We start from the raw sequence: 22835 nt of genomic DNA, 5'->3' as shown, positions 1-22835 counted from the left end.
TGATGTGAATATGAAGGGTCAATACAAGTAGGAGAAACCTCAAATCTCTCCAGAAGTCAAGCTAACAACAAAGACAAGCGATGCAAGTTGGGGAGCTTTTATTTATATCCATGAACATTGATGGGCAGCAGGACATACTGCCTAGATGGGGCTACTAGCTCCCATCAGTTACTGCTATGTGATTTTGAACAAGATTTTCTATTGTCTTTTTTTTTTTTTTTGAGACAGAGCCTTGCTCTGTCACCCAAGCTAGAGTGCAGTGGCACGATCTCTGCTCACTGCAACCTCCGCCTCCCGGGCTCAAGTGAGTCTCCTGCCTCAGCCTCCTGAGTACCTTCGCTTATAGGTGCCCACCACCACCAGGCTACTTTTTGTATTTTTAGTAGAGATGGAGTTTCACCATATTGGCCAGGCTGGTCTCAAATTCCTGATCTCAAGTGATCTGCCCGCCTCGGCCTCCCAAAGTGCTGGGATTACAGGCGGTAGCTCACTCCCGGCCCAGATTTTCTATTGTCTTAAGAGAAAGAGGTCATCTGAATTTGTATGTAAAATATCTGATTTTTAAAAGCTGTCCCGCAAGAAAACACTTCTTGAAAAGCTTGATTTGCCCAAAAGGTCAACAGTTTGTAGCCTCTGACCTGCTTACTTACAAAAATTATATAAAATAGACTCCTCTGTTACCTAATTCCTCAATGCCTTATCAAACATATTTTACACCAAAAGTTGGTTCCTATGAATTTAAATTCCCAGCTAACAACCATCCTCCTGGGTAAGCGAAGTATACTAGATTCCGCAACAGGAAAGCTTGCTACTGCCATACATGCTTTAACAATTTTCTCTCATGTGTGAAAGCATCTTACTTTTGAACGCTCCATTCTTTAGGTATTAGGATAAAACAGCATCCTGAAATCACAGCTGGGTTCCAAAACCATTTATATTTCAAGACTGTTCTGTAGCTTGTTCCCCTTTCTCCCCAAAACACAGTACTTTTACATAACAACAAAAGGAGGCTTACAGCAGGAGACTTGCTGCGGTATTGGTTAGCATGCTGCTGGAGCAAATCCAGTGCTTTAGATTCAGTGGTTGTTTTCGTGTTGATGCTAGGGCTGGTATTGACTTTCTCTGTCTCTTCTCTCCCTGACATCTTCCCATAAACAGGATAATGAAATCCTGGAGAGAGATAGGCCCCTGCAGATAAAAAACAAATGCCACATCAAGTTACAGGCTATATCTTTAAAAAAAATAATAACTTGGGTCACATGAATTTGGAATAAGAGTCAAAGAGATCTTAAAATAGGGGGTTACATTAACAATGGGCTACATCATCATTAAACTGTATCTAGCTTCTCCAGTTTTCTTCTCCCAGTTAATTCATCCAGATGAAGGGAGGTTATAAACAGAATTGAGCTTACAGCCATGTCATATATTTACGTGTCTGCTTAAGTGAAAGGAATAGTAACTATAATGATTATGACAGTAAGTGCTTAGAATATTTTTATAGGCAATAAAGTATCTGTCAGCCTAACAGCTATAGCAGACCATCAGAGACTATGGAAACTATAGCTAAGGATTCTTGACATTTCATTAAAAAAACTTATATTAAATCAGTTTTATCTTTGGGACTTTAAACAGCATAAAAATAAGCAAAACAAATGTCACTCTTGAAGCTTCTAATTTATCTTGAGTTTTTAACAGCTAATATTTGAACATCGCCTCTTCCTTCCAACATAGTCAGAACTGACAACACGTACCAGGATAACTGTGCATTAGGACGGGAGAAACAGCCCGGTATGCAGGATGGCTGGGGTCGTACATCTGTGGGTAAGGATAAGCATGCAAGTACTGTATGTATGACTGATGCTGACTCATGGGTGAGGAGACAGCCACTCTTGTTCCCCGAGAGTCCTTCCAGTTCACAGGAGTCTTTCGATCATCATTTTTCAGCTTGCTCTCCTCCATTGATTGAGAATCAGGACGCTTGGCCTCTTTGGGCTCCTCTTTAATGCTCGTTAATGATACAGGAAGGCTGGGCACACCACTCTCTTTATTAGGAGTTTTCCTTGGACTATCCTCTTTTAATTTCTTCTCTCTATCAAGTTCTTCTGACTTTTGCTGATCCAGATATTTGGGCTGGTATACATAATGATGCCATGTTCTTGAATCTGGATCCTGATTTTTTTTTTTTTAAAGAAAAAAACCCAACAGATTTGTTTTAAAATTTCAATTTTAAAGAAAGCTTGTTAATAATCATGACAGCACTAGTACTCTTAACTTTAACACTAAGTTGACATTTATTTCTCTGCTAGACACTGTGCTAATTGTTTTACCTCCTTCTCTTACAAAGTAATAATGTCCCAGATAGGCGTTATTATTGATCCCTTGTACAGAAGACAAAACCAAGTGTTTAAAGTTCAAAGCAACGTCAAGGTCATGCTGCTGCCCAGTCGTGGAGGTGGGCTTCCAACTCGGGTCTGCTGAAATTCAGAGCTGGGCCCTTAATGTCATTCCTCAACACTAAATAACATCCTCAGACATATTTAATTCTACCTTCATTTGCCTTTTAATATCTCGCACAGGTAAAAAAGAATGTTAAAAACTCCAACTCAAGCTAATAATAGTAAATTTAAGTAATTGCTATAGCTATTAACATCACTTAGGAGGAAAAACTCTTGGTTTCCGAATACATTTTCCTCATCCACTGCAGCTGAGGCTTAATATATTGGCTCACTTCTCATTACGTGCTAACATCTTAATCAAAACAAAATTTCAAATTAATAGCACACATTACGGCTTCTGTATTGGAAAACAAAGCCATCTATAAAACCCCCCAAATTAGAACATTCTTCTGCAGCCCTGTGAAGTGACAGCCTGATTTTTGCCTCTGGAAGTGGGGAAACTGAGAATCCTAAATGGCCTTTGTGATCCCCATTCCATTCATGATAGAAACCCACTGGGGATTCAGGTTTTCAGAGAACATGCAAAGTTGTGCCTAAGTAAATGTGTGTGTGGGTGGCGGTGGTGGGGGCTGGTGGTTCTTGCTCTAATGCACCAGGGATTATCTAAGCATGGGGGTGAGGGTGGGAGTGGGGGTTTGCAGTGCTGGGAAATACCAGAATTCATGTTCACGGGGTTGCAGTGGGTCAGGATATCTGAACCATGACAGAAGGTGCCAGTACATTTGTGGTTTCATGGTGACCAATTTTCAGGTGTTCTCAAGCTGACTGACCCCTGGGGCTCTGGGACAGCTGTTGAGGCCCGCCACCCAAGCCTCCTCACCCTCCTCACAAACATTCAGCACTGAGCTCTTACTTTTGGGGTACTTAACATAGAGAGTAAGGCTGAAATCTAGGCATCTCTGACCACAAGTAAAAGAAATTTGGGCCCCAAATTCTATTAAAAAGATTAATGGGAAACGTGAATTCAGGGACCCAGTTTTTATTATCTTCCGAGAAGATGCTAGTAGAAATTTGAAAATGGAAAATAAATATTTTAGAGATGAGACTCAGAATCTCAGAGTTAGAAGGGAATTCAGCAGCCCCATTGTGGAATGCCCTCGCCTTGGACTAAGAAATTAAGGGATCTTGGCCAGGCACGGTGGCTCACGCCTGTAATCCCAGCACTTTGGGAGGCCAGCGTGGGCGGATCACGAGGTCAGGAGATCAAGACCATCCTGGCTAACGTGGTGAAATCCCATCTGTACTAAAAAAATACAAAAAATTAGCCGGGGGTGGTGGCACACGCTTGTAGTTCCAGCTACTCAGGAGGCTGAGGCAGGAGAATTGCTTGAACCCGGGAGGCGGAGGTTGCAGTGAGCCAAGATCATGCCACTGAACTCCAGCTTGGGCGACAGAGCGAGATTCTGTCTCAAAAAAAATAAAAAAGAAGAAAAAGAAAAAAGAAAAAAAAAGAAAGGAAGAAATTAAGGGACCTCATCAGAGTCACAGAGCAAGTCAGTGGCATGAAACACAAATCTGCAAAGCACATGTTCACAGTTCCTTTTACTATACAACATGACAAGAAAATAGTGATAATGCACATTTTAGAGCTACATAGTAACTCCTGAGAATCTTAAAATATTTTTCAAGAGCAGAGGAAAAAACTAATGTGGGTTTCTTTCCTGTGTCAGAAGTCTAACCAGATCAAGCCCAGACATGTATAATACAAGTCTCAGACTGCTCTGTCCCTGTTGGGGCCACGCTCCACAATCTTACTTGTTTAAATCTCGAGGTTGGGTCTACACCTGTCTGCTTCATAGAGTCCATGACAGACTTCATTTCTACAGCCTCCTTAATAAGCTGGTGGTTTTCCATCTGCTTAGCTTTGAAGCTGTCGGCCTGAAGCTGCTGCTGGTGACTGGAGAGAAGCTGTGATTTACCTGTCTCCTCAGTTTTATTAGGCACTGATGGCCCTAGTTTAGAATGGTTTTTGTTAGGCTCCGGAGTAGAGGGAGCTTTTGAGATTGTGGCCGATGGCATGTTTTTCTGTTTAGTTTCCTCCTTGCCCAGCTCTTTCAAGGGGAGCTCGCTTTTCCTTTCACAGTCTCCTCTCCCAGTCTGGGCCATTTTCTGCTCTGCCAGCCTCTGGTCCTCATAGTACTTCTCATATTGCTGTCTATAGGCAGGGCTGGTGGCCATCAGAGATTTCTGGTCCATATAGAGTCCATAGGCATACTGGCCATAATAAAGTGACTGAGCCAGGGCAGGATGTCTTTGTGTGATCACCGATTGGTGCTGAGGCTGTAAGGATGCAGAATTGTGGTCCACTTTCTTAGAATCTAACTGCTCTGCCTTGTCTTTCTTTTCAGCATCTTCCTCAGACTCCTTCTTGATCTTCATCCCCTGCGTGCTCCCACTATTTCCAGCTGCAGGGGTGCCGACCTGCCCAGGGTGCATGTAACTTGGAGAATAATAAGGATCATAGCCATGGTAATAGGGAGAATGGGATTCTTTCAGTTGAGATGATTGTGCTGTAGTTGAAGAATGCCCTTTTACCACACTGTCCTTACTAGAAATAATATCTGATGGGGAACTGGCCTTTGATCTCATGCCCTCCGACCTGCTGTCGGAACCACCATCGTCAGCAGCATCGGATATGTCTGAATAGGCCGGGCTGCTTGTCTTTGCAGCTGAACCCTCTGCCCCATTCTGGGTCAACACATGCAGAGGTGCGATTGGCGCCTGCCCGTTCACCAAAGTGCTGCATTCCATCCTCGAGGCGCTCCCTATGGAAGGGCTGGGAGCGTTGTCTGTGAAAGTGTAAACCTTATCGGCCTCAGCTTTGATACTGGCCATGCGGCTCTCCTGAGACTCGGACAGTCCATTTGCCAGTCCTTCATTCTTGTTGAGATGATCCTTTAAAAAATGCCCAGGTAAATCTTTGCTGGCCCCCTTGGAGTCCTCTAGTTTCCCCAGCTTGGCATCCATTTTTGGGCTTCCCGTCTCTTTCCCTTCTTTGTCCTTTAGCTTTCGCTTCTCCTTTTTCTTTTTGTCTTTGAGTGACACCAGAGCTGGGTTCACGGTGATGGGCTCTCCCATAATCGTGGGCTTTGGTTGAATGGGTTTTAACGGAGGACTCTTTGGTGTAGCCTGAACAACAGTTGTTGTGAGGGAGGGCAGTCCGGGTATTGTCCCAGTGGTGGTGGTTGTAAAGGTTGCAGTGGGTATAGCGATTAGCTGTGGCGGAGTGGGGGCTGGGGCAGGGGCAATGGGCCGGGCACTTTTCAGTTTAGAGAGGTTTTTGTCCATTTTGCAGTTGTTAGCTTTTTTGCCCTTTTCTTTATCTCCTAAACTTTTCTTGTCAATTAATCCTTCTGCTTCCAGCTTAGGCATCTCAGCAGCCAAACTGCCGTCTGCTGCTGAGCAACTGTCTAATGCAGCCGTCATGTTGGAGATTACTGGAAGGTTGTTGAGTTCATTGTTAAGGCCCTTCTTTTTGCCAGAATTCTTCCCAGCTTTAGCACCAATAATGGAACCTGGGCCATTGCTCATCAGCTCTCTCTTTCCCTTTGGGGTCCCAGGTGGGTTTCCAGCACCAGGGGATGCCGGTGCCTTCACCTGGTCATAAGCAGATACACTTGTGCTTGGCTCACTGCATTCAAGTGCCACATTACTCAATGCTTCCTCGCAGTCCGAGATCTTGTCCTCACTGTCAGGCTCGAACTCCAGCTTGTTTTCTGGGTCTAAGTGTGCATGAGCCTGGTGGTACCTCAGGCCATTAATGTGCTTGTACTTTTTGTTGCAGTTCGGGTGGGGACAGTCGATTAACACTGGAGAAGAGCAGCCTTGGTCCAAAAAAGTAGTCTCTGGTTTCCCTTGAGGGGTAGTGGGAGTGCTTCTGGAATTTGTGCGGACACGCTTCCCAGGCTTATTGTCCTCAGAGCTGGAGTTCAGGTCCAGCTCCATTGGAGGCTTGTTTTTCCTTTTGTTGGTGGAGGAAGGGCTGGCTTTGATGTCCTCAGCAGCACAATTTGGGGGTGTCCTTCGTCCGCTGGCATTGAGGCTGCCCCGCCTCCCTTTCCCATTGGCCCCCCCTCTGTTCTTGTTCTGCAGCCCTCTGGACTCCGTGAAGCTGGCCTCAGAGCCTGGGGCAGCAGCAGCAGACCTTGCCCTCTTCCCTCTGCCCCGGCCCCCTCTCATCTCCAGGTCACTTGTCGGTGACTCACAAAACCTATGGAAGCAAGCAACAGATGTGAAAATGAGCATCCCCAAAACAGCCAAGTGAAATCACAAAGTACACAATGCAGCAAAGAGGAGTCAACACTCCAGTAGCTTAAGGGCTGGGCCCAGTCAAGGAAAAGACTGACAATTTCCGACACCTGCAAAAGAACAGGCTACCAAGGGCTTATATTCTTCCTCAGAAAAACCAAAGAAGAACAGCTCAAGTAGCTAGCTTCCAATCCAGTTCAAATTCCCACTTTGAGAAAAAAATGAAAACAAAGACAGGAGAGAAGGGGTGGGGAGTAGAGATCTTCTGACAGAAAAGAAATCTAGCTCCGCATTTTACTGCTTTCAGTCCTAAATTGCTCATTTCTCCTTTGCCTGGTTTCAATTACAGGCACACTTTTATGTATTATGAATCTCTCTCTCTAGTTTCCCTGCAAAGAGAGGATGGGGGAAGGAGAGAAATAAAAGGCCTTGTTCCTACCTGGGAGGGGCCCAGTCGTGCTTGGTGCAGTCCAATAGGGTTCCCACGTACGTTTTGTTCCTCCACGTGACATTGACCACTAGGACACCTGCAGGAGGTGGGGGATGAAAAAGGATCATAGTTATCACTGATGACTATTATTTCCAGTTCACTTATTCATTCTTTCTTTCTTTTTTTTTTTTTTTTTGACAGCAAAGTTCTATTCTCATTTGCTTTCAAAAGCTGTGGTTTACATTCTTCCCCTTTCTGGTTTCAGTGACCTCAAGTTAAAACCCACAGGAAATAATGTGTGTTGTGCATTCGTGCGCGTGCGCATGTGGTACAAAAGGGTGAGACTGTGTGTGAGAGTGTAATCAAGATACTGCTGACAGAAGGAAATGGTTTTTGCCATGTCCTGCTGTAAAACAGCAACACTCACCTCTTAATTTTTCTATTATTACACATAATTGCTTTCGTTTGGCAAGCAGCCAACATAAACTAGCGCCAGTTACCAGTGCTTAAACCAGAGGGTGACTGAAAGGCATCGGTTTTGTTTCCAATTCAACAATATAAAATGATGGTGATTTTTATTAAGAAAAAAATTATGCAGGTGCATAACAATAGGCATAGAGAGGAGAGTAGGGACTTAAGAGTCCAGATAGCAGACAATCAACTATTATTTCACTTCCCTAATCCTCCCCTCTTTGACTTTGTGAGACAATAATCAGCCTGGGTACCATATCTGTTTCAGTGTTTGGTCTTGTTTCATATTAAGGACTCCTAAAATAGCCCTCTTAAGAAAATAAATGTGCACAGTAGATTTACTCTTGGGGTTATCTTTGGAATCAACTTTGGTAAGCATTTGCCTCAGAGGATTAGAAAAGAAATCTCAAAACTAACACACTTGTTTCCTGCAAGCCATTCTGCTTTTTCCAACTGCTTTTCAGACAGACAATTTAATTTAGCACTGCATCTGTGAATTACTAGACTTAAGTGTGCTTAGTATACCAAATGTCACAGAGAAACAAAATATAATATCCTCTTTATCTCTGAGAGGACAAATGTCAAATTAAAAAAAAATCACTTCTTTAAAGCATATTTTAATAGAACTTTGATTTTGAGACATACATAAACTATCAGGGTAAAGACATAAAATATTTAATTGAGCCTTTGTTTTCTTTCTGCATCTACCCCTAGTCTTTCTTGGAAGCACCAGAAGACATTAGTCAAAATCTATTTCTAGCTAGTTTGCTCACTTGCATGACCATTGCCATTGTGAATTTTACAGAAAACCTTTACTGGGTTCCTTTATGGTAAGGGAAACCTCACAAGGTAAGACTCATTTCCTTGGGAACCTTTTAACAGCGGGTAACATATTTGAATGGTTGGGACGCAGCCCCCCACGGCGCGCTGGAGAACGATTTCTTTCCAAAGTCTCAAGAGGAGATTTTAAAATTGTTTCCCATATGGTCTATGTTGCTATTACTTAGGCAACAGCTGAATTATTTACTCAGTGTTAATTCAGTCTATTGTAGCAATAGGCTAGCAGGGGAAAGGCTAGGATGGAGCAAAGCAAGTATTTCCTCAAATCATAGCTGATTCCAATGTAATTCCCTCAGGACATTTTTTTTTTTAAACCATTGAGTATAAAATTTCATATTGCGATGAGAATCCATGGCAATTAGGCATTTGGTCAAAATTTGCACAAGACAGAACAATCGGAGGAAAGGATTCTTTATGAGCACATCCCTTCAGGAAAGGGGAGGGAGTGGGAGAGGAGGCGAAGGGGAAGACTGAGCTGGTTTTCTCATCATCTGCTCTCTGGGGCACTGTGTGTGGTGTCAAAGACTTTTGCAGCTGCTTAAAATTCTTTAGCATGTCAGCTATATTTACAGTGCAAGAATATATCTGTATTGCCAGAAGGTTACTGCATTTTAGCTTTAGATCCAATAGGCTGAATCACTGCGTTCCAGAGTCCCTGATGTAGCACAAATGTATAATTAAAATTGCTTGAAAGGAAACATGAAAGAAACAACAAACCCTCCATTCTTGCAGTAATAAAATTAAAAACAGGAAAAGTCTGCACAGACACTTAACATTTGTCTGCAGTGAAAGGCTTTTGTTATTGCTTTTCCCCTAAGGGTTTCGCGTTTCCAGCGAACGCTGGCCGCGGATTGGCCGGCGCCCGCTGCGAGCACTCGCGTCCGATTGGCTGGGACGAGGCGGCCGCCCGCAGCACAGAGGCAGCGGTCGGGGAGAGGCGAGCGTGGTGGAGGCAAACGGACGCAGCCCCCACGGCGCGGAGGCCGTGCTGGACTAGAGGGCCGCCCGCATTGCTCGGCTCCCTCGGTGCACGCGGGACACAGGCTCTTTCGCATTAATGAGCGCGGCCGTGCCGTGAAAGCTTCGGTCTGTGTGACCGTGCTGCGCTCCCCCCGGCACGCGGCTCCACACAGCACGCCGGCCCACGCAGAACCCTCAGAACGGAGTTCACCTTCTCAAAACAAGCTCAAGGGAAAGCTGGAGCCGGAAAACGGGAAGGGACCCAGGGCAGGCAATTAATCACTGGTTATCTGGGGCCACAGGTTGAAGCTGTCACAAAGGCTAATCTGCAGTTGCAACTTCCTCACTGTAAAATTATTCACATCTCCTGCTGCTCTTTCTGGAAGCCACACAAGCAGACCTCTTATTGAGGTATAAGTGATGCCGTTGTTATTTGCACTTGGAAGGAATAAAGTCCTGGAAAGAAAAGTCCATTTTCAACTTCAAAGGACCTAAATGAGTCACTCTTATTTTTCCAGAAGCACTCCGTATTTAAAATGCTAAAATTTGTTTTAATGCCTTCCACCCAAGGAGAATTTGAACAGTCTCCATCAAGCAGTGCTAATTAAATATGTGTGCTTGTGTTTATCTTTCTTTATACGTACGAGCCGCTTCACAATGCCACAGAGTATTTAAATCTGCCTACAATTCATATCCGAATATATACAGGCACATGTTTACACAGCCAAATCTGCCACTCTATATTGGAATGAAGGCTTAAGGAATGTTTCTCATATAAACCACACAGTGTACTGTTTCTTTGTAAGAAGGTCTATGTTTAGACAACACCCCATTGTGAAGGGCCAAGTATAAAGGTGGTGTTTAAGTTCTAAAACATGTAAATGATTTATCATTTTGCTGAAATCTCAAAATCTTGAACGTGTTGTAACCCACAGTCATATAAAACAGACTACACTTACTGAAGGCATAAACGCCCATGATGAGAATCAGTTCTTTAAAAGTGCAAATTTGAATTTATAAATCTGGGCATAAAGTTCTATTTCTCACATATAAATTGGAAATAAGTGTACATTTACTCCAGAAAGATTCGTTTCTTTTCATGCACACTTACTCAAACATCTAGCCTGTGAGCTAGGTGTTGGGGATGCTCTATAAAAGTACTTTTCATCTTTATATTCAAGTATTCTACCAGGTTTGTCATTCTCCCCTTTCCACCCATGGACTGGGCCTGGTCTATGTCAGAGAGCTAATGCCCTGTAACATGTTATACTTGAAAAATATCTGAGGCTTATTACTAATAAAGAATACAGCTGAAGAAGAGTACAATGGATAGTTTGAGAGTGTGCTGACCACACACAGGTTTCTTCTTTGTATTGTTAATACTTTGTCTGAGATGCTGCCCCCAAAGGCCTATTACCTACAGAACATTTAATAAGAACAAGGTCTTTATTATAAAACCTGAGCCTCTTACTTCCTCAAGCCAAAAAAGCCTGAGACCTCATAAGGATTTCAGTCAGTGTTCGGTTATGTCCCTTTGTAAAGGGTTTCCAGGAAGACGTCAAGCTCAACACTTACTGTGTGTGTCTACAGGGTACACAATAGGTGCCTATTTGGTGCTATGGAATCAACCATGTTTTACTTGGAACTCCATCCAAACTCTGCACTTCAAGAGTCTGTGCATGAAAAGAACGGGACACAGGCATACACCGTGATGCACAAGTGGAAGTATAGTTCTGTCTATTACCTGCATTTTTACAGTAGGCCTCTTATGCTATCACATCAGGCTAGACCCTGGATTTCACCTTCATGGTGCCCCCACCTAGACCAGTGATCCTAACCCTGCTCCCATCTGACTGGACCAGTGATGGGCACCTGGAGCAAAGGCAGCCAGCTCAACAGGGGCTTATGTTGGGAATCTGAATGAGAAATATGGAAGTTCCAGATAATTGGCAATAGGAATAGAAGCCTAAAGCTTGCAAGGTACTAAGAGGTGTGGAGAACCATGATGGGCCAAAGTTCCAAGGGTGCAATAGCTCTGAGACCAAGAAGCCAACTGCACTGTTGGTGCAACACCCTCAGGACTGTGTGTGTGTGTGTGTGTGTGTGTGTGTCCCTTTTCCCTCCAGCTTCATCACTGATAGAAGATTTCACCAGCACCCACCCAGCCTAGTTATTTTCCAGCCCTCTTGTTAAAAAGTTGTTCCTTGTGTTAAACTAAATTGGTCTTTGAATACCTTGTACTGTGCCTCCTGATACCCTGCAGATGCAGTCCACCCATCATCTACTCAACAGCCTTTCATCCAGGCAAGGATAATGACCATGTTGGCATTCTCCTCACCTTCTGCTCACTCTCTCTCTTTTTTTTTTTTTTCCTATTTTTTTTTTTTTCTAATGAGATGGGCTCTCAGTATTTTGCCCAGGGTGGTCTTGAACTGCTGGCCTCAAGCGATCCTCCCCCCTCAGCCCCCCAAAATGCTGGGATTACAGTGTGACCCACCACATCCAGCCTCTATCTCTCCTTTACTCTCCAGCCTAAACAAGTTTCTTTTTTTTTTTTTTTTTTTTTTTTTGAGACGGAGTCTCGCTCTGCCGCCCAGGCTGGAGTGCTGTGGCCGGATCTCAGCTCACTGCAAGCTCCATCTCCCGGGTTCACGCCATTCTCCTGCCTCAGCCTCCCGGGTAGCTGGGACTACAGGCGCCGCCACGTCACCCGGCTAGTTTTTTGTAGTTTTTAGTAGAGACAGGGTTTCACCGTGTTAGCCAGGATGGTCTCGATCTCCTGACCTCGTGATCCGCCCGTCTCGGCCTCCCAAAGTGCTGGGATTACAGGCTTGAGCCACCGCGCCCGGCCAACAAGTTTCTTCAACCATTCTTCATGTCACACTTTTAATTCCCCTGAAAGAAACCATGAAGACGCCTTAGTCCAAATCCCTAGGGAAAGTTAAAGTTCCTAATGAATGAGAAATAAATGGAGACAAATGCAAAGGTTCTCACTTCTGTGAATCCTTGCCCTAGACACACGCATACCAGGCACACGGCCAAAAGACGGCCATTCTCTCCTGGATCCCCACAGCACTGCATACACAGTTCTTGCCCTGATGGTAACTTACAAGCCATGTTTCCCTCCCCTTTCTGAGCCCACAACTAGACTCCTTCTCATCCTCCCTATCAGTCTGATGCGGTCATGTGACTGAGTCCTATGGAAAGCAAGTGAGAGACCTGATCAATGTGGGCCACTTCCAGGCCTGGCCCATAAGAACCTCTCATCCCTTTCTGTCTGGCTGCAATGGAAATGGTTATTGTGATCTCGAAGCCCTCAGGATGAAGGTGGCAGAGTCTCCTTCATCTGGGATCCTGAATGACAAGGAGAACCTCCCAGGTCTGAACTTGAGGCTATTTGTCCTACTGTAATACATGGCCCCCATAATATTTTACTCTGCTCGTATACACAGTATGCCTATCTCTTCCAACTAGATGACACTCCTTGAAAATAGGAGCAGTGTCTGCACCCACAGCCCCTGGCGGCACAGTGGTTACCTAATAGTGAAAATCATTAAACACCTAGGAACTAACTATACAGGGACTGACGAGAGAGTCTAGACTGAATCCTACTCAGTGACTTCCTTTTAATGCTAACTACCATACTTTTTCAATAAGCATAATCTCCCACTAGTTTTATAGATGATAGACATTCTCTGTGGAGAGGCTCTGCTCCCAAGATGTTATAAATGTGGTTTATGAATTATTATTTCTGGTATTTGTGAAGCTGTTTCCTCAAGAACGGGGCAAATGCCTGATTTCCCAGTGGATCGACATAATTCTGTTTGTATTGAGTTTAAAGACTGTTTCAGAGTCTTTAAAGTGCCTCATCCCCGGGACAGAAGTCTTTGCCAAGCATTGCAAATGCTGAGTTTGGAATCAGACAGAAGTTTTTTTGAGCTCTCTCAGACTACCACATCTGGATGGATTTGATGTGCACCCAGGCAGAAAACAGAAACCTCATTCGAATAACACCAAATGGTAACCCATTCATGCCATATGCCTTTAAAAAAGAAAGTTTACACATTTCTTTCCTTTTATATGTATTTTTTCTAGTGAAACATTAGGGACAAAATATCACAATATGCTGATTTCATGAGTACAGGATAAAATTCATATATTTCAGATATCATATTACCCTACAGTTTTACACAATGTAACTATTGTACAAGGTATGATTTATCACCATTTCTTTGTTCAGGACTCTCTGCCCCCATTATTTTGTTGTTGTCACTCTGTGGTATTCAATACTGGTACTTTTTAAAAGCTGAATCTTGTATAGTACAAGGTTCGCTGTTCCAGCCTCGGAGCTTATAACCTTCAGACAGATCCTTCTTCAAATGTAATTATTTGGGAAAATTTAAAATGTACAACTAAGGTTGCTCATAAAATACCTGCCAGCCAAAAATCATAGGGACTTTCCCATTACCTGTGCCAAGTGTATATAGAGCACTAGGACAGGAAAAGTAAGTGTTGTCACATGATCATAAAATGCAGTATGTTTTTTTTAAAGAGCCCTACTGCTGGGCTGAATGTTTGAAGAGTCACTTTAACCACATCCTGTAATCAAACCATCTGGAACACAGTGCTGCGATTAGTCACCCTGAACATAGGGCTTTATCTGAACAAATAGTGTATGGCAATGGAGCTTGGGAGATAGGGCAGTACTAACAAAAGGAAGTGTAATGAAACACTTTATGCCCTAGTGTGCCGCCACCCCAGTCATAAACCCCAGAGACACACTGCTCTGGTGTTAATGTACTACTTTATGAAAGCACAGTGAGCTTAAAGATTAAAGGACTGAAGGACTAAAAATTGCTGGTTTGGATAGATCTTCTCTGTCAGCAGCTGGAATATGTTGGCATCACTCTATCTGCGTTAATTGTAACCTCTCAGATGACAGTTGAGCATTCCTATTAGGAGTTGTTGTTATTTTCAGGGCATTAGGAACAGGGATTTGTTTATGGGAGGGTAGTTATGATTCTTGATTTGCCAGAGGTTAATCTGAACACAGACTTTTTTTTGGTTCATCTAAACCCAATCCATATATAACAACAACAAAAGATGAAACCTTAAGCAATATCAAAAAGCAATGGAAAACTGCTGTTCTACTCTGCATTTTAAAACATGATAGTCTTTCTTACTTGACTGTGCTTATCTCTTTCAAAAGTACATTTGAGCATTGGTATACAATCTATGGAGATCCTTTTTTTAAAAAAACTGAAAGGATTTCCCCCTTAAATACACAGAATAAGCCCTAAACACACACACACACACACACACACACACACACACACACAGAGAGCTAAAGAAACCTTGTTTCCCCATGGGCCTTATGGTTTAATACACAAAAGAACACAGAGCCACTTCCATCACTGTCACCTCCCCCGCAGCCTTTGTTCTGAGGCCTGATGAGCTGTATTGATTTGGGAAAATCATTGAGCTTCTTGGAAAACTAGACTCTCGCTTATTCACTGCTATCTATTTCTTTCCCATGAAGACAGGTGGTCAATATCCAGTTGACTGGTCAGCTAAAAGAAGCCCTAGCTGCTTTTTTCTTGCTTCCCTAGTAACATTATCCTTTCCCACTTCTAGAAGATACAATGGCCTGTTAAGGAGTCTTGTAAGAAAAGGGAGCAGAAATAAGACTTTAATAAGGCACCACTGGTAACACTAAAATGCTATCCCATACGTTCACATGGGAGGCTGCACCGCACATATAGATGGTGACAATATTTTCACTGACCAAGTTTAAGCATCAGTGAAAACTCAGAGGGCCCAAGATATAACATGAAACAAAATACTAAATCAAAACAGATCATTAGAGGCTGGGTGCAGTGGCTCATGCCTGTAATCCCAGCACTTTGGGAGGCCAAGGAGGGCAGATCACGAGGTCAGGAGATTGAGACCATCCTGGCTAACATGGTGAAACTCCGTCTCTACTAAAAAATACCAAAAAAAAAAAAAAAAAATTAGCTGGGCTGGTGGTGGGCACCTGTAGTCCCAGCTACTCGGGAGGCTAAGGCAGGAGAATGGCGTGAACCCGGAAGGCAGAGCTTGTAGTGGGCGGAGATCGCACCACTGCACTCCAGCCTGGGCGACAGAGCGAGACTCCGTCTCAAACAAACAAAAAAAGAGATTGTTAGAGATCAATTAATGTTTACTGTGGAAAGACATGCTTTACTTCTTTTTTTTTTTTTTTTTTTGAAACGGAGTCTCGCTCTGCCGCCCAGGCTGGAGTGCGGTGGCCGGATCTCAGCTCACTGCAAGCTCCGCCTCCCGGGTTTACGCCATTCTCCTGCCTCAGCCTCCCGAGTAGCTGGGACTACAGGCGCCCGCCACCTCGCCCGGCTAGTTTTTTTGTATTTTTTAGTAGAGACGGGGTTTCACCGTGTTAGCCAGGATGGTCTCGATCTCCTGACCTCGTGATCCGCCCGTCTCGGCCTCTCAAAGTGCTGGGATTACAGGCTTGAGCTACCGCGCCCGGCCTACTTCTTTTAAATAATCAAAACATATGTTCTACCAAGCAAGTGTCCTAGTTATAAAATGTCACAGGTGTAGGCCGGGCGCGGTGGCTCAAGCCTGTAATCCCAGCACTTTGAGAGGCCGAGACGGGCGGATCACGAGGTCAGGAGATCGAGACCATCCTGGCTAACACGGTGAAACCCTGTCTCTACTAAAAAATACAAAAAAACTAGCCGGGCGAGGTGGTGGGCGCCTGTAGTCCCAGCTACTCGGGAGCCTGAGGCAGGAGAATGGCGTAAACCCGGGAGGCGGAGCTTGCAGTGAGCTGAGATCCGGCCACTGCACTCCAGCCTGGGCGACAGAGGGAGACTCCGTTTCCAAAAAAAAAAAAAAAAAATGTCACGGGTGTAATTATAGACATTTTAGGTAACAAAGAGCATCATAAAAAAAAATCACATGAAGATCTTTAGAAAGTAATTTTTAATCAGAAATTTTGATGAGTAACAAAAAGATTTGCTTTTCAGTTAGGCAAACATGCATATCCCAAAGCAACATTGCCCTTGATGACTTGAGGCCAGCTTTAAAATAAAATAAAATATATGTACGGCACCATTCATACACAATATGTACCCTTATTGTGTAGGCTGGCCTCCTAGTTTCTGCTAAGGTTCACAGTGTCCCTACTTTGGGGGCAGGCAGGCATCACAAGTTTGAGATGACAGTGTTGGGGGAGGAGCGAAGAGGACAAGACTCCTGAGCTTGCTTCAACAAGGTCAGCAAGTCAGATATTTAACTGAGATGCATCAAAAGCCACCCCCGTACCCCAGAAGGGATGGTCTTCATGCTGTGGTCCCTCAGGGCTCAGTCAACACACAGCCTGACGCAAGGGACAAAGAAGGACAGGAAGATGGAATCAAATAAAAAAATACAGTCTTCCGAGTCAGACATTTGGAGCAATTCAAATGCATGCACTGAATATGTACATGTATAGAGTGTGTGTCTGTATACATTTGTACCAAGGGGTTTTATCTCTTGTCTTGAAACTTCCTAGGAAGTAGCTGCCTCCTCTGAGGCTTAGTGCCACCAAACTAAGCAACAGCATCACTCTGATTTCTAATGCCAAGTTTGAAATTTAATTTTCCTCCTGCTCCTTGTCAGGCACCACTGGTTGGTCTGAAATCTGATTAGTTTGGATGATGATTTCTCATGTGGGGCAGGTTTCTCAAACCCCCTCCTTTTTTAAAGCCAAATTTCCTCATTAGAGTAGCAGAATTCTTTCTCCTCTTCCTTCTCCCTCTCTTCGTGGGAAGACAAAGGTTCAATGCCCACTGTAACAGAATTGACTCCCGTCCCCCAATCCAGTCTCACAAGCTTGTATCATTAGCTTGTGAAGACATATTTTTCTTCCTTTAAGTAAAAGTGTTAAAAAGTTTGGGAAAGGTGTTTTGTAATTATTCAACTAGGCCTACTATGAGCCACAATAATGACACAGATCGTATGGTATTACCCCCTAATGGTCATTCCTTTCCTAAGAGTGTTATTTTAGGAGACAGCTATTACAAGTGGCCCTGGGCACATAGCACGGGGGCCAGGGTGTCCCAAAATGAGAGGGAAACAGCTTTCACTCACTACCGCTGTCAGACTCAGGATGTCACTGAAGATAAGCAACTGAAAGAATGCAGCCTTTCGAATAATTGGTCCCAGTCCTTTCCTGCACTTAATATTAATTACAGGATTTTTTTTTTTTTTTAAGTTAACGACTCAAATACCCAAGCTCTCCACGATGCCATTATTTCAACTAGAAAAAACAGGTAAAAAGAACAGCAAAACCAGACAAAAACAAATCATCCTTCAGGCAAAAACTCCCCCTCCATGCCACTCACCAAAAAACAGAGTACTCTGAGGACCGAAAGTGGGTAGAAGGGTGTAAAACGCTCTGAATTTGAAAAGTCATTAACAGCTATCTGCCACTTCCCTATTTTCTGTATCTGGCAGCATAGTCTGTTTCTTGCCCAATTTTTCCCCAGTGGCAGGAGCAGAAGAAGGAGGAGCAGGCAGGAAGGCAGAGTAATTACCAAGATGAATGAAACTGAAAGATGCAAAGGAAATAAAATGTAAGAATGAAAAATCTCATGCCTTGTGGGGAGGGATAGGCAAGGAAAAGGGAAAAGGAGCTATCGTCTTCCAAACACCTCTCATCACCTAGTTTTCCTCGCAAACCCACCACCTCTTGTAGATCAGTAGGTCATGGGTGATTTGCAGAATTCCAGGTTTAAATGCTATTGAATTGCTTGTCAAAATATGTGTCATACAACTGTAGATTATAGGACTGTGTCTTAAAGTAATTTCTTACCATCCCCAGTCCTTGAGCTATAAGGAGACAGTGGGAACCAATTGACAATTATGCTCCACATCAAAAAGCTGCTACTGATCCATGTGTCTCACTGGGACTGAAGAGCCAGGCTTCCTATAAATTATGATGCTTTATTTAAAGTCAGAGCGCTTATTTGCTTTTGTGCCAGCTCTGGGCCCTTTTCATCGCTAGCTATACCGGGCCCAGGAGAGCACACATTCCTACTGCTCTGCTGGCCACCAGCTGTGTCCTCTGTAAATCATAAAACCTCTGAACAAGCTATTCTTTACAAAGGCCAACAACATTTACTGGAGATGATCACTCTGCTATTATTCCACTCACTGAAATTTAAAATAGCAGTTTACAACAGCAGCCGAAAACAGAAGAACTGCCTCTCTTAACTCTGTGTGTGTGAATGGGAGGGATCTGCATGTATATGGCACACAAAGGGGTACATTTTGTGTGGCACCAAAAAGCCACCAACTTTGCAAATCTAGAAAAGAAACAAGGAATATGAATGTCAGAGAAACCAGACTCAGTTTCACCTTTGGAGACAGGGTGAATGAGGCTTATGTTGTTGGTGAACCTCCCTGTTCTTCCCAGAGGTGGCCGTGCCCTGCAGGCAGTGTGGGAAGCAGTTACCACACTCTGGTAGATAAGCCACAGCATGTGGCTCAGGTTCAGAATGCAACAGGGAAAGCCGAAAGGATGAACTCTAATCAAGTTTCGTCTGCAGTCATTTCTGAGGAGTAGGAAGGAAGAAAAAATAAACAGTGGTCATCAAACGCAGCACCCTGAAAGCATGTCTCTGGAGACAGAGGCAGACCCACCTGTTCACAGTCAGCTTTGTAGCTGCTTCATCTTGAGCTGACCCAAACCTACCTGAGCCTCAGTTCCCTCATCTATAAAATGGGAATAATATGAATATTAAATAAGATGTGAGACCTAAACCTACCTGAGCCTCAGTTCCCTCATCTATAAAATGGGAATAATAGGAATATTAAATAAGATGTGATTTATGGAAAGTATTTAACATGAGCATAAAGAAGCCACTCAGCATATGTACTATGGCGTCCTTATCTTTTCAACTCTCCTGTAATTCACCCAGGTCATAAGCTGAAGAAGGGAAGGAGATGCCAAAATGCTATGAATTCTTCACTCAGAAATGTGGCAGCAAGCCCTCCCGCATTCCTTCCAGGTGAAGCAAGCTCAGTTATGCACATCTACACCAATTATCCCACATTGCTGGTGACCAGGCTTACTATAAAGGTGGCCTATCTATCTTTTAGAATCTTAAGGGCTACCAATTCCAACCTGAGGGACTTCTTTTGTTATTTCTATACCCATTGCCAATTTCAACTGATGTAAAAGTTATCTTTCCTAACCCATCCATTGTTTAAAGCAAACATTTCCTCTGACTCTTCAATAGTAAAGTCAATTGAGAAATGCAGTTCTAAATCACTGAAGCCTCATCTCTGGACTATTTCAGGGTAAGGAAACCTCATTTCATGTTTTCAGGAACAGCTACAGCTAACTGAATGCCTGACATTTGTCTAAATTACAAAAGGCAAAATTAAAGCTCCCCAGTACCGTGACAACAGAAATGAGACTGCAGCAAGGCTCTGGGGATGCAGATGGATGGAGCAGGTTAAACATGAACTCATCTTTCCAATTCCCACCTGGACCCACCAGTGTTCTTGACAGCACTCAGAGGCTGCCTTCCCACCCTCCCCCATTCCACATTCCAAAGTTCTTATCTTTCAAGGAAGAAAAAAAAAAAAAACCCACAGAGTTACAAGTATTTCAATAACGTGCTTAGAGACCAGCTCTTTTCTGTAAACAAGCCTAATGAAGTGTGACTAATAGTGCTCTCCTCCAGCACAGGGAAGGTAAAAGGGCCTTTGTTAGCACTTACTGGAGCAAAGTCGTCATTTTGCTGGAGCAGAACAAAACTTAGCTGGTTATTGATTGACCAGCCTGCTCGATGTCACTGCTTTACTGTCTATTTCTATATATTCTGTGTGTAAATACGTGTGTTTACACAGACACGGAGATTGTCTGTACACACACAGTCACACACAGCCAGCTAACCATTCTCTGCAAGCAGGATGAAGGGTTCAAGGCATCTAACTGAAATCTAATTCCTCTCCGATATTTGTATCTCCTCCAGTCCTTGGTATCACCTAACATTTCTCTCCATGTTGTCAGTACCATGAACCTCAATTTCAGGGCCTGTAAACCGATGCTCCCCATGGACACTTAATAGTTTCCGAAGCCACTCTGATTTAACCTGACCTGGTTATTACATTCTAGAGGTGATTTTGTTTTTTCATGAATTCAAAATCGCTGCTGTTTCCTTTCCCCATTTCACTGATCAATTCTGAAACTCCTGAAATTTGGCTCCAAATGTTAACTGCTAAATAAATATTTCATGATTACTTAAATTATCTTCTTCAATTAACATTTGTCTTAAGTATTATTAATATACACAGCAGCGATGTTAGCAGGAAGATCTGAAGTTGGCTCTGACTTCTTTCTTGGATGGCTGAGAAGGAATTCAAGTCAAAACCTGCTTTCCTTGCGAATCTGAGCACAAATTTCCGTATAAATTATTGACTGCACTTTGGCCTCGTCTGAAACATTAGCCCCACAGGCTGATAAGTTCTGACCCCAGGTGGCACATCAGCCCTCTCAGAAGAGGCAGGAACATTAGTGCTTCGCACTGGGGACTAAGGCGTGTGAGCCAATCAATCACGCTCTCTGACAGCTTTTACTGCCTCTGTGCATTAGGCCCAAGTCAACCTCCAAGACTCCTATTGTTCACATTATTCTCTTATTCTCTGGTCTGATGAAGTTAGGGTTAAGTCCAAGGCTTTAGCGAGAGAAAGGCTATTGTTAGTAACTCAGTCTTTATTGACTCTGACCTGTAGGGCAGCCGACTTCAAGTCTTTTCCAGAAAGTAATGCACTGTTAATTGCTGCTCATTGTCAGGGTGTGTCTTATACACCTCTCTTCACTGAAAGAAAACCTGACCAAATATTTCAGCATCCTCGCAGGTTGCCTTGTAATTCTCTCAAGAGTTACAGACACACACAGACAGACAGACACACACACACACACACACACACACTTCTGGACAAAAATCTGATTTGTACTTGCCACAGTCCCTGAACCAGTAAATCTAATACCAATGCAAACAGAATGTTTGGCTGCACAATGCTAACCCCCGGGGGATGGCACTTGGAACAATAAATAAATTTTTTCATGGCAAATATCTGTGGGGATTAGTATATAGGGCAGGAAAATGCCTGATGGAAGAAAGAGGTGGAAACCTATTTTTCCTTCTGACGTCCTTTGCTTAAAGTAACTAAAGATCTTTTTCAGTGGAAACTGGTAGCACTATTTGTGAGCAGCCAGCAACAGACTGGATAGCCTCAGGGTGAAGAGTACAGCATTCCACTCAGGCTTCCTTTGAAGAAATTCAGCACTCTAAAGGGGTGGCCCAATTATTGGTCCAAAGGCTTTCCGGTTTTCTTTGAAAGCGAAAACAGGCAACCCATTATCTTTTCTTACCCAAACAGGCCTCTCAGGGGAGACAGGAGGGAAAGGCCAGTGGTGTGGCTGTAGAAGGTATGCACCAGAGCGTCCAGGTCTGTTGCTCACTGCACCAGGGACACAGACCCGGCCTACCACACAGCATGCACCAAACCCGCCCCACCCCGCAAAACCTTGCTGTTCAAAGTGGTGAACGACAGGCTAGAATGTGAATGCTTCAAGGGCAAAAGCACATGTTGACATTTTGGAAATCAAATTTCTTGGGTTCAGGGAAAAAGCACAAACATCAAATGATTTGGTTTTATACACAGCTTTTGCTTGAGAAATTTTCAGCCACAAAAGACTTTGACATTTAGCCAAAGTATTATGCTATGAATACTTTATTTAGTACATCTCAGCATATGAGTTAGTATATATGAATTAGCGCACACTTTCCCAAACCAGTGAGCAGAAAGCCATTTTAAATTCTGTTCCATTTGTGTGCTGGATAATGGATTGACTCTAAGATATGTGAAAGTAATACTAAATTTGATAAGCTTTCCAAAAAGGCGCTGGTTAGGAGAACAATGCTTTCTGTCTTGATAAAGTCTCCTGGTGTGGCCGATTACATTTTCTGGTGCCATTCAGTTCAACTTAATTTTAGTATTAGAGAGAATCAGATCAAGGAAACCTAAAATTTGCCATTAACCTTTTTCCTTTACATTGTAGTCCTGTATCTGCAGCTTAAATTTTTAACAAATCCTTAATTTTTAACAAACAAGAATGCAACATCACAGCACATTAAGCTCATAAATACAATGGGCTAACAGGGCCAAAACATATTTTGTAAAGTATTCGAAACAAAATGGAATAGCCTGTTCTTATATAAATGAACTTTCTTGAGTAGTCCTATTTCTTATAGCCTAGAAATAAGTTAGGAAACAATTCAGAGGAAAAAAACCTAAAATATTCAAGTAGCTGCTGAAAAAAGACAGACTACAAATTTTAAGTCTTGAATTACTAAAGATGGAAACTGCAG

At 43.3% G+C, this 22835-nt stretch overlaps 1 protein-coding gene across 4 annotated transcripts in view; it reads right to left on the bottom strand.

The window, feature by feature from the left end:
* The window catches only part of ZNF608 (zinc finger protein 608), a 118333-nt gene that overhangs the window by 5594 nt on the left and 89904 nt on the right, over window positions 1-22835 (bottom strand). For all 4 annotated transcript variants that reach the window (XM_033181402.1, XM_033181405.1, XM_033181403.1 and 1 more), the window contains 4 exons: window positions 7144-7231; window positions 4212-6666; window positions 1752-2169; window positions 1016-1188 (listed from right to left, as the gene is read on the bottom strand). In XM_033181402.1, coding sequence (XP_033037293.1) covers window positions 1016-1188; window positions 1752-2169; window positions 4212-6666; window positions 7144-7231 — 3134 coding nt within the window. The remainder of the gene's footprint in view (window positions 1-1015; window positions 1189-1751; window positions 2170-4211; window positions 6667-7143; window positions 7232-22835) is intronic.

The sequence above is a fragment of the Trachypithecus francoisi genome, unplaced genomic scaffold (assembly GCF_009764315.1).
Source record: "Trachypithecus francoisi isolate TF-2019V2 unplaced genomic scaffold, Tfra_2.0 Lachesis_group2, whole genome shotgun sequence".
NCBI classification, from domain to species: domain Eukaryota; kingdom Metazoa; phylum Chordata; class Mammalia; order Primates; family Cercopithecidae; genus Trachypithecus; species Trachypithecus francoisi.
Note: the sequence above shows the minus strand (reverse complement) of the source record. Positions and strands in the feature narration are given on the sequence as shown.